The sequence below is a fragment of the Vigna angularis genome, chromosome 4 (genome assembly GCF_016808095.1).
Source record: "Vigna angularis cultivar LongXiaoDou No.4 chromosome 4, ASM1680809v1, whole genome shotgun sequence".
Taxonomy (NCBI): Eukaryota; Viridiplantae; Streptophyta; class Magnoliopsida; order Fabales; family Fabaceae; genus Vigna; species Vigna angularis.
This window is the reverse complement of record NC_068973.1, coordinates 33,458,573-33,470,088: the sequence shown is the minus strand read 5'-3', so window position 1 is coordinate 33,470,088 and position 11,516 is coordinate 33,458,573. Positions and strand designations below refer to the sequence as shown.

Sequence of the window (11,516 nt, the reverse complement as noted above, 5' to 3'; positions counted from 1 at the left end):
TCAAGAAGTCACTTTTACAAAGGTTAATAGTTATGTTAGAAATTATAGGGTATAGATATGGTGTTCAGGAAGAAAAGGTCCGTTAGAAGTGTGAAGAGTTGCAGAGGGTTGAAGGGTTTAACTTAAAAATGTCATCCCTTTTTGCCTCTAAAAACATCCAAAAAAAGAAAGTATAAAACTTGGTGAATTGTGAGTGATTTAGATTTGGTGATTTGCTGTATAAAACAGGTATAATACAATTATAAAAAAAATGCAAGTATAACAAGACAAACAATATGTTACTTTCCTTTATTTAAAGTATCCCTATTTAAAATAACAGAATAGAGTCCAGTAAAGTTTTATAACAAAGTTGGAGGTATGCATATCTACAGCTGGTTAAGTTATTGGCAAAGTGATGTGGCTAATTTTCCTTTCTGAAAACGACGCCGCCTCAAAGTTGGTACATTATACATTGAGCATCCCCTCACTCATTATTTAGTGCTCCAAACTCCAGAGCTCCTGGTTTTACTAAATTTTAATCCGTTCTATACTTTTTCTACGTAATACACCACATTCTGTATCATTACAAAGGTTAGATCCTACTTTCACAAAAGAGTCAGTCTCCCTACTACTACTAATCTTGCTACTAATCCTACCACTACCTAACCCTCTATGCTGTGAAGTTGTGTTAGAATGCAAACAAGAAACACCCACCCCTCTCTTTTCAACATTCACTGCTCCATTTCTGTATACATGATTGTCTTTCTCCACACTTGAACCTATGGAAATGCACAAACCAGATGCAGCAGGAGAAACTGAATCGTATCTGTCCATATCAGAGAGTGGGGAATGTCGACAGTTTAAGGGGGAAGATGAGGAGGACGAGGACGTGTCAGAATCAGAATTCCTCCACACACTACTCCACCCATTTCCCGAATCACCAAAAAGATAATCTGTGAAGTCATCTGTACTGGCTGAATCACAGGTGCTATCAGTACTGCAAGAACCTTCATCAGAATTGCTGCTAATGAGGGATGAATTATCACTGGACGAGTCTTCCTCTAAAATCTTTTTCAGGTGGTGAAACTTTGAATAGAAAGACTCCAATGCAGGTGAGCCATCCGGAGAGATGGAACTGTTGACATGTTCAGGAACACCAGAATTTGTAGATATATATCTTGCTTTCGTTGCAAAAGTCTTTCCGCTGACTTTACATTTTGAATCCGAGGATAGTATTCTGTTCCTGATTAATCTTGGAGCCCTAGGCGAGCACCTACAACGCGATTCAGATAGTCAGAGAAGCCAACAAGAGAAAATGTAGTTAGAAGGATCATTGAAGCCACCCATCAATGTGTTAAACACTGTCTCCCTCCCCTTGTCAGACTTGAGCAAAAAAGCTAAGTTACCTTGCATATAAAAGCATGTATGCTCCTACAGTCAAGACTCTCTCCAATTCAACAGCAGTCACCTGCAAGACATACATACAGCAGATTGTTAAACCAAGTAAAATACAAGTAAAAACCGCAACAAATGTTCTGTAAATTTCCTTCTATTTAGTAATACAACAGTGATTTGAGGACACATTCATCCACTGAACTTGACTTTACTTTCATCCCAGAACAAAACGATTTTGGAACAAAATTGGCTTACAGAGCTTTCAATTCTGAACCTCTTGCACCACCTTTGTCATTCGTCTACCTTTGCCTGATATTCTTTCTTTCAGTTTAATTGTGCCAATAAGGTGGCTCACCAGAGGTAAAACAGTATAAAAGGGCGGCACTCACCAGAGGCGGCACTTGCCAAAGACAAAAGAGACCAGACACAGTTGCCAGAGAAGACAGAGGCAACAGCAACATCAAAACATAAGAGAGGCAGAGAGAGGTTTGAGAAGAGACAAGAGAAACATGGGGATATCTCAGTTCATTGGGCTTTTCTGGAATAGCCTCTGCCTCACAGCACTACTATGGCATCCACAACAGCTGGCTACACTTTATGAATTTGGGACAGCTGTGCGAATTGGATTATTTTGATAATCGATTATTTAGATTATAATCAGAATCAGTTTTGTTTGAAGTTTGGGAATTACACCTTTAAAAGAAAACAACTGGACTCCAAAGATGCAACAAAGTATATTACCTTTCAGAAGAAAAAAACCATTTTGGACTTTAAGTTGTGTTTGAAATCCCATTTCAACTATAAATATGTGCAAATTAATAATATATAAACAAACCTAAATCTTACTTTTTAAGCCAATTTTGTAAGGTTAAATTCTAGAATAACATCAAATCCCAACAAAGATTGTTAGGTCTATCGTGTCATCCATTGTTGAACCATCCATAAATATTTATTCACATTCAAGATGTTCAGTTTTCAGCACAAGGTGTATTAAAAATTCCTTATTAACTAGAGTTATAATTAAATTATAATTTATGCGTAAGTGCAAACCTCATCTTTCAAGTTGGTTTTGAAAGGTTAAGTTTTTTAAGATGTTGATTGTCCCAAACAAGATTTTTTTTAATAAACAGCTGAAATATATAGGTAGACCACTGAAATGGGGAAATTCAATGTTTCCCAAATACACTCTTAACCTCCCTACTACAGCATCCCCTGTAGTAGCTAGGGGATGCTCTGCAGCTGTAGTGGCGCTATAGCATCCTACTTAAATCTCTGACCTTTAACTATATTTGTAATTTGTAAAGCATTCTTGATAAATTTTGGTTCTACATTGTTCACTTCCCAGTGGACTTGAATCAATTAGCAATATAAATAACAGTATGTTGTGCTTAGAATATTAGAAAAATGAACTTAGTTAGTCCAACAGTTAGACTGTCAATTAGTGAGTTAAAGAACTCAAAGGATAATAGGGTATAACTAGGACGAAAAGGGAGAGTAGAAATCATATTCAGTTTTTAACTGTAGTTGGGAGGTAGAGTCCAGATCTCTCCGGCACCTGGAGGAATCTTTATTGACATCTCACCTCTGCTCTAGTATCTCTAGTCTTCAAATTAGGTCAAGATGCAGCAGATGTTTCTATCAAATGCTTTCAATTCTTAATCCCATATTCTGACCCAGTTTTACCATATATTCAGTTTATCAAAAGGACCATGGACTACAAATTAAGAAAATCATATCTAGAAAAGTACATCTGAGAACCAAAAGTTGCTCTTAATATTGGGAACAAACGCAAGAGTAAGGGACTTACCACACTGTCATCAACCTTGAACCACCTGTTTTGTATATTCTTCACATAGCACACGTAATGACCCGAAAAGGCAGCATTCATGGTATCTAAGTGGACAACTACCCCATACAATCTGTATATGGGTGATTTATCACTAGTCCCACTCATGAAAGGCGCCAAGTTAAGTATTTCAGGAAATTGAATAGGTTTGTTGAGCTTCCCAAATTTCCCAGACTGCAATACGATGTAACAAATAAGGAAAATCTGCATATAGTGCAGGTAAAATAACATTGTCTTGGAATTGAATTCATGAAATACCTGAAATCTCTTTAATGCAACAGTAAGAACATTGGGTGCCTCTGAAACTGTCAGCTTCTTCTTGGCCTTCTCATAAGATTTACATCTTCAAATGGAAATAGTTTATTAACACAAGGAAAAGCATTTGAGTACAAGTACTCCAAACAAAATTCCAACAACTAAAATCGAAGATAAGGAAACATTTGCACAACATTAAAAGACCAAATAGGAGAGACGATAACATTTTTATGGATGCTATAAATCATAATTTTGTAAAAGGCTAGAGTCATAACTTGGCCACTATAAAATAAGTTTTACAAGGTTGATTTGACAGATTATCTTTCATGTCAATTATTATGGCACAGGCTTTGTAAACTTGTGACATTAGGACTGTGGAATGCTTTCTTCTATGTACAGCCAAGCCAAAATCAAAGAAAAATAATGCAGTAATTAGTGAATCCGTCAGAGAAAAGATTTGAACCAAAAATCACAAGCGTTAATTTTCAAATTCTAATTTAACTGAAGATCAAAAGGACTTGCCCACTGCTAATGGCCTAGGATCCATATAATATAGGCTCAATGAAGGTAGGCCATGTGCAAACCATTATAACAATTTCCATTTGGCACATGCCTAAACATTTTCCCTACTTATGCAACATCTGTTTTAATACCAAGGTGATTACTAAGAGGAAACAGACATAACTTACAAAACTTTACTCATAATGGCACATAAAAAGATGATAAAATTAAGAGGCGTTTTTATGGGTTGGGGCTGTTCTTCCCTTGACAGGAGACGTCCCAGACTTAACTTCCCTTAACCAATTTAAGGGGCCTGATAGGATAAATGCATAAGCTACTTTTAAGATAGCGTAACTTATTTCATTTTTTCACCTGAAAGTGTTTATGATAAAAATCATCAAAACAGGCAGAACTTCACAGCAACAAATCTGTTAAGTTTCTTGGTGACAAGAAACCAAAACTCTCTTTCAGATTAAGAAAAATGCACACAAATGTTACACCAACTTTGTAAAATGATGTTTATATTACCCAACCTCCCTCAGACATGTTTTCCCCCTTAAGAGATAACCGACAGTAGGCGTTATAACCGCCTCCTAACTTCTAACATAACCCCTCTTAACCCTCTGTTAACTGTCTAACCCCCTCATAATTGACTCTTAACTTCTATCTGTCCTTTTTCCTAACATAAACCTTGAGAGTTCTATCAAAATCTACATAATCCTATTATGCTAACAGTTTAATTTTAAAATTTTGTATTTAATCTACACTAAAAAATCTGTAGTAACTTAACTCTCCCTATGAAGATAATGATCAAAAGGCACCCAAAAAATCAACCAACCTGACACAGTGGTACTTGTTTTCCCCATCCAGAGTCTCAGTGCTTGTAAATCGTTGAAGAGCCTCCACCAGGGTTGTTATATCCCCTTCTATCTCAACAGTCAGATCCATCATCCTTTCTTGACGCTCAGACTTCCCTCCACATTTCATGCATTTTATCTGTCAAATGAGGAGAATGTTCATTTGTTCCTTTTACTTCCAATCAGCAAATTATAATGACAATAATAATATCATTATCTATTTCATAAACATGTTCAGACTTCGCTCCACATTTCATGCATTTTATCTGCCAAATGAGGAGAATGTTCATTTATTCTTTTTACCTACAAAAAGCATATGTTACGATGACAACAATGATAAAATTATCTATTACATAAATGTTGTAATTTGAGATAATATCTTTAGAATCTTCCTAATTAGAGGAAATAGATATATAATCTTTTATTTTATTTTGCTTTCCTAGTTTTCCTATTTCCCTTTTTAGGAGAATTAGATTATTACAAATAGAGAGTATCAGAATGTATTTTTTATGATTAAAAATAATAAATCAGTCTTATTTTCCACATGGTATCAGAACTTGTCTGATCTGCTTCCGTTGTCTTTGTTGTCAGCTGACGGCCAGCCGCCGACAGCCCCCTAAAAGTCTCTTCCTTAACATATGTTTTTAATGGGCTCCAATTGCCCTAGTCAAGTTCTGCTTAGAATTTTGGCCTTTCTCCAATATTACCAAATACATTTGTTTTTTTTATAACAGCTACACACAGTTGTGTTGTACTTCCAGTTAAAATCTGACCTAGCTATAAGCTATACTTCTAGTTAAAATTTGACCTAGCTATAAGCTATACTTCCAGATTTTAATCTGATCTAGCTATAAGCTATACTTCCAGATTTTAATCTGACCTAGCTATAAGCTATGCTTCCAGAGTTCAATCTGACCTAGCTATAAGCTATACTTCCAGAGAGTTGAATCTGACCTAGCTATAAGCTATACTTCTAGAGTTCAATCTGACCTAGCCATAAGGGGTTTCAGATTTGACCCCAAGTACGAATCGGTTCTCACTTGTTCTTTCACCTTCACGTCATTGACATGTGTTCAATCGTGAGGGGAAGAAAAGTTTCAGCCGCTGTAGGGTGGTTAAGTCCTTATAGGTTTGTTGCTGTTAGCCGCTGCAGGGCAGTTCAGTTCTTGCAGGTTTGTTGCTATTCAGGACAGTAAAGTCCTTGAAGGCTCGTTGTTGTTAGGGCAGTTAAGTCCCTAAAGGTTAGGACAGTGAAGTCCTTGAAGGTTGGTTGTTGTTAGGGCAGTTAAGTCCCTAAAGGTTAGGACAGTGAAGTCCTAGAAGGTTCGTTGTTGTTAGGGCAGTTAAGTCCCTAAAGGTTAGGACAGTGAAGTCCTAGAAGGTTCGTTGTTGTTAGGGCAGTTAAGTCCCTAAAGGTTCGTTGTTGTTAGGGCAATTAAGTCCCTAAAGATTCATTATTGTTCAGGGTGGTTAAGTCCCTACATGTTTGTGGTTGTTAGCCTTTGAAGGCCTCCCATATGTTACTCATGGAAATCATGTTCTTGAAGTTTTGTAGTTGTTTGCCACTGTTGATGGCAATCCAGTCCTTATAATTTGTTGTTGTTTGCTACTGCAAGTCATCATCCATTTTTTATGGAAATTTCCCTCGTCCATTGCTATCCAAGTTGAAGTTTCATGGTGCTAGTCGCCCTCGTCCATTGTTGTCCAAGTTGAAGTTTCATGGTGCTAGTTCGTCCTCGTCCATTGCTGTCAAATTTGGTTTATTGACGTTCTCTACAATTGAGTTTGACTATTTCAAGCTTGGTTCATACAATCTTGTATGATCCAGCTTGAGGGGAAGTGTTGTAATTTGAGATAATATCTTTAGAATCTTCCTAATTAGAGGAAATAGATATATAATCTTTTATTTTATTTTACTTTCCTAGTTTCACTATTTTCCTTTTTAGGATAATTAGATTATTACAAATAGAGAGTATCAGAATGTATTTTTTATGATTAAGAATAATAAATCAGTCTTATTTTCCACAATAAACATGCCAACACTGCATTACAGTTATGACAGGAGAAAAGGAAAAACAAAGAAAATCGTGAATTACTTTTCTAGATAGAAATAAAAATTACCTTTGATCGAAGGTAACCACCAAATGTTAGACCCATTAAAGTAGTGTCCTCTTCTAAGGAGCCTGATGCATTAACCCCAGCTTCCATAAGGCAAACAGATTGCATTGTGTCAATAACATGCCTGTCAAGTGTCAAGTGTCAAGTGTCAAGTGTGTCATGTTCATTTAAAATGAAATACAAAACAATACTCAGGTTATTTTACATGGATTCAAAGGTGTAAAAAATACCTAAGAAATTCATGTGCATCTTCTTCTCTCCCATTACTAAGCTGACTTCCAATATTCTGTAAATGAGAGATTATGCTCATAGGAGACACGGAAGATTTTGTGTCCTTTGACTTCAAAATCAATCTTTCAAATTCACAGGTGAAACACCATTTTTTATGTGCACCTAAAATTTGCATAGGAGATATTTAAGCTACAAAAATTGTTACAAATAACAACACAATATTCAATAAACAACGTTGGTGAGATTCCATAATGAAACCTCTGATAGTATACATACATGATTTAGAATGTAATCCTTGAAGCAAATAAGCAGTCAGAGGCGGTGTAAATGCCAAGCACTGAAGTATAGCATTAGCATAACAACTGCAAAGTTGAAAAGAAAAGCATGAATCTTTCACAACGCATGGTGGAGGAGTAATTGATTACAACCTAACTATTCAAATCAATCATTTAATGATAATGTAAAATATGTGATCTTTATGAGCAAAGCAAGTAGATAATAATACACACCACAAAGCGATATTGCAATCCTAAAATCCACATATAAGATGGAACCAATTATATTTTTAATGTTTTAAATCATTTGAAATTACCTGTTTCCACAATTTATAAGGCCAAATGGGCATAACTCCACCTTGTTTGAGTTATAAAGCTTGACAAACATTTCATAAGAAAAAAAAACCTGCAACAACTTTAAATGTAAGGTAACAATATTTTAAAGCACAAAAATAATGCAAAAAGAAAAAAAATATGTTATAGAAGAACCTTGTCATTGTGTCTTTCACCAACCTCACTCCCAACAGAGAATGGAAAGTGCTTTGACATATTTGATCCTCTAAACTGATCAACAACTTTCAAAACAGAAGTTTTTATACCACTTCCAGAATTTGCAGAACAGCTAGCAACATGAGAGGAAGTGACAGGCCGGGTGTCATATTCATCATCATTATTCCTGTGTTTTGTACTGGCATGAGAATTTTCTTTAGTTTCAGAAGCTAAACTAGAATCAGCATGGTTATGCTTCAGGCATCCAATCCCAGTGGACCTGACGGTGCTGTGGCGGTTTTCCACAACATGATTTGTTACCTCAGTGCCAGTTGCTTGCAAGTTATGGATGTTTAAAGCATCTGCACAAACTGAACCTTTGCCAACACAGGAGGATTGATGGGAGAAAGATGATAAAGGTGGTCTGGAGCTGTCTTTAGATTCCAAATGATCAGATTCAGAACCACTTAGAGTAACATAACTCCTAATATTGGAAGCTTTGCTGTTGGAGAATGAGAAATTCCTCTCCTTTGAAGAGTTCATGTTGTCATTCTCGGACCCAATACAATTTGGAAATGCATTATCAGATTCAGAACCCTTGGTCCTGGTATCTCGTATGTGTGCAGGAGGAATGGTACTGGTATCTCGTACGTGTGCAGGAGGAATGGTACTGAATGAAAAGTGAAAGGAAGATTCAGAAACAGTCCTTTTACCTGTCGATTCATCAGAATAAGATGTATGAGTATCATTCTTAGAATCATCTTTAGTCCCATCAAGTGTTTTATCCCAGAATCCAGAAAACACTTCAGAAGGATCAATTGTTTTCCCCTTATAGACATTTGAACCTGAATTACCATTTGATCCAAACATACTCTCTTCTTTACTAAAACCAGGTCCGATATGATTTAATTTATGCATTGTAGAAAAATCATCCACTGAATCAACCAAAGCAGCAAACTTAGGTGAAGATGACATGGTTACCCCCTCACTATTGTCAGTAGTTTTGTCACCAATGTCAAAGGTGGAATCAACAAAAATATGTCCCTCCGATCTGTCATGCTCATTAGAAATGACACTCTCACAGACAGAGGAATCATCAGATGAATCACTGGAGCCTATGGAAGCTGAGAATCCAGAAAATGAATTACTGGACAATTCCCAATTAGAATCTGTTATATTCCCCTCTGCAAGGGACTCAAATCTGAGTTTTTCATCCTTCCAAGATGAAACTTTTGGAGAAAAGCAGCTATCAGAAATTGAAGACTTTTCAAAAGATGATTTACATTCTGTTCTCTCACTTTCTGACTTCTCATCATATATTCCAGAGTAGCCTTGTTTTACCACCTTGCTGCCAAGATCACTTGTTACATCATAACTCCGGTGGCTTGTGCTGGAAGGACTGCATTCTAACTTGTGACCTTGCCGCCAATGAACAGTTTGGCACTGAAAAGAACTGAAACACCACAAACCAAGCATGCAATATTATAAATTGGAACACTGTAAAATATGCAGACCCAAAACAATTAATTGGAACCACGGTAATACATAATGTCAGTCAGCTAGATCATTCAACTAAGTGCATAAATGGGGTCGTGACAACGGCATAATATTCTTCCAACTAAAAAAGATATCTAAAAAAAAGTGTTCTTCGGAAAGGTTTCTACATAAACATGTAAAAATACAATCTAAAGCACCTAGCAATTTTATTTCTCATGATCTCACTGTCGTTAACTATGTCCAAGAATGAGCTAAACTTGTACAAGAGCTCCTCTAGGATAGTACTTAACTAAAAGCAAGATATTTTGTGTATTTATCTTGGTGGCATGTAACAACAAGTAAACACAGATTTAACATAATGTAGAGTTTGTTTTAGAAACCACAAAAGACGGAATTCCAGAAAACGAGATCAAAAATAGTATTCCCAGTTTCCAACAATAATTAATAAAAGCACTGCTAACCAACTTGTCGGATTCTGAATAAATGAACTTCACAACCCATGCCACTTAAAAATAATACTCTTAATTAAACTATTCAACACAATTTCAAAACCCACCAGTAACGAACCGATTTGCACTGAGCGCAGCGCGCGGTGGCGGGAAAATAGCACACGGCGCATTGATTGCTTGGAGGAGCAGTAACAGCCGTGCCGTATGCTTCTTTCTCGGCCCTGGCAGTTTCCTCCACTGCCAAAACCAAAAGTCTCCTGATCTCCTCTTTCTTATCCTCCGAAACCTGCCATCTACGGCTAATTACGAGGCCGATCACCGGCACCACCAGACAAACCACCAAAAGGACCAGGCTCGAAAACCCTAGATCCCCGGTGACACGCATTTATCCTGCTCCCCACACACATCCAGCACCAATAACACACCCTAAGCAGCTACCACGAGGACCACACATAGATTGGTCCAACAGCTGCGCGGAAAACCCCGAGAAAGCCTCCACCAAACCCCAACGTCTGGACAGTGAGGAATACTCCGCAACCCGTGACGGCTCAATTCACGAGGAAATTGGAGTCCATGAGTTGGAAATGTATGTGGATCGTAGTCCCAAACAAAGTGGGTATAGCACTGGAAATTGAAAACGGATCCAAACTCAGTTTGGTGGTAGTTTTGTTGTTTTGTTAGGTTGGGATGAGGAAAAAGTTTGCAGGAAGAAGGAAGGAAGAGACGAAAGAAAACGCGGTAAATGTAAATAAAGATGGTTTCCTTTAATTTAATTTAGTTTAATTAATTAATTAATTATTGATACCGGTAGTTTGTCGAGGGAAAGGAATTTGGTCGTTGGAAAGCGTGAATTCTCTGCATTGTTTCGCTGAATTCGTCGTCATCTCAAATACTATTCCTTGGTTTGGTTCTCGAATCTCGAAACGGGTCGGGTTTGGGTTGGTGTAATAGATGCATGGCACGTGAATGTGGGGGCTTGGATTGATGGTTGTGATTTGAGATTGGAGAACGAGACGGTGCGGGTGGGCCCAGATGATGGTCGTAAAAATGACTTCATTCTAATTCTTACTTTTGGTGGAAGAGATTCCACGGAATTAACCATTTCGCAAGTAATTATCAGTGTAGGTGTGGGTCGGTGCTACTGCCCAAACATGCCTTTTCATTGTAAGCAAAGGATACTTGACTTTATTCATAAGAAATTTTACAATTTATAAAACCTTAAACCATCAACTCATCACTCAAAACTGTCTCTTCTATTTTCATTAAAAATGTAGTATTTGTAATGGATTTAAATGTTCAATATTTTTCATCGCTGTTTTTTTGACTTTGAATTGTCTATTTTGCAGGTTTGAAATTGTATAAAGTATATTGTCTAACTTTGAATTTAATTCCCTCATAGATATCAAGAAAATTGATTGAATAAGATGCACCAGTTATTGTAAAGACCCACTCGATGTAGTAACCAATAATGTTTTTTATTACACATCGACATGTATCATAATGGAAAGGTAAATGGTAATGAACATTGATGATATATCAATTAAAAAATTATTCGTATTGATATTATTATTATTATATTTTTTATATGATTTGGATGCATTCTGAATGTATTTTAATCGATATT

At 36.7% G+C, this 11,516-nt stretch overlaps 1 protein-coding gene across 2 annotated transcripts; it reads right to left on the bottom strand.

Moving 5' to 3' along the window:
* Positions 1 to 264: 264 nt before the first annotated feature.
* Positions 265 to 10,651, bottom strand: LOC108331564 (ubiquitin carboxyl-terminal hydrolase 17). Of its 2 annotated transcripts, none has more exons than XM_017566330.2 (11): positions 10,000 to 10,651; positions 7,971 to 9,399; positions 7,775 to 7,863; positions 7,459 to 7,544; positions 7,182 to 7,344; positions 6,955 to 7,075; positions 4,815 to 4,972; positions 3,479 to 3,563; positions 3,182 to 3,394; positions 1,386 to 1,447; positions 265 to 1,252 (listed from the first exon to the last, which is right to left on the bottom strand). In XM_017566330.2, the coding sequence occupies exons 1-11, from the start codon at positions 10,275 to 10,277 to the stop codon at positions 508 to 510; spliced, it is 3,429 nt and encodes a 1,142-aa protein (XP_017421819.1). In that variant the 5' UTR covers positions 10,278 to 10,651; the 3' UTR covers positions 265 to 507. The 2 variants fall into 2 exon arrangements, with proteins under 2 accessions (XP_017421819.1, XP_017421818.1); XM_017566329.2 differs by having other exon boundaries at positions 7,947 to 9,399; positions 10,000 to 10,650.
* Positions 10,652 to 11,516: the final 865 nt, after the last annotated feature.

Coding starts and splice junctions, on each gene's coding strand:
- LOC108331564 (XM_017566329.2), bottom strand. CDS start 10,277: ATGCGTGTCACCGGGGATCTAGGGTTTTCGAGCCTGGTCCTTTTGGTG. Junction 7,076..7,181: donor GATGCACATGAATTTCTTAG/GTATTTTTTACA, acceptor GACACTTGACAG/GCATGTTATTGACACAATGC. Junction 1,448..3,181: donor TCAAGGTTGATGACAGTGTG/GTAAGTCCCTTA, acceptor TATGTCTTGCAG/GTGACTGCTGTTGAATTGGA.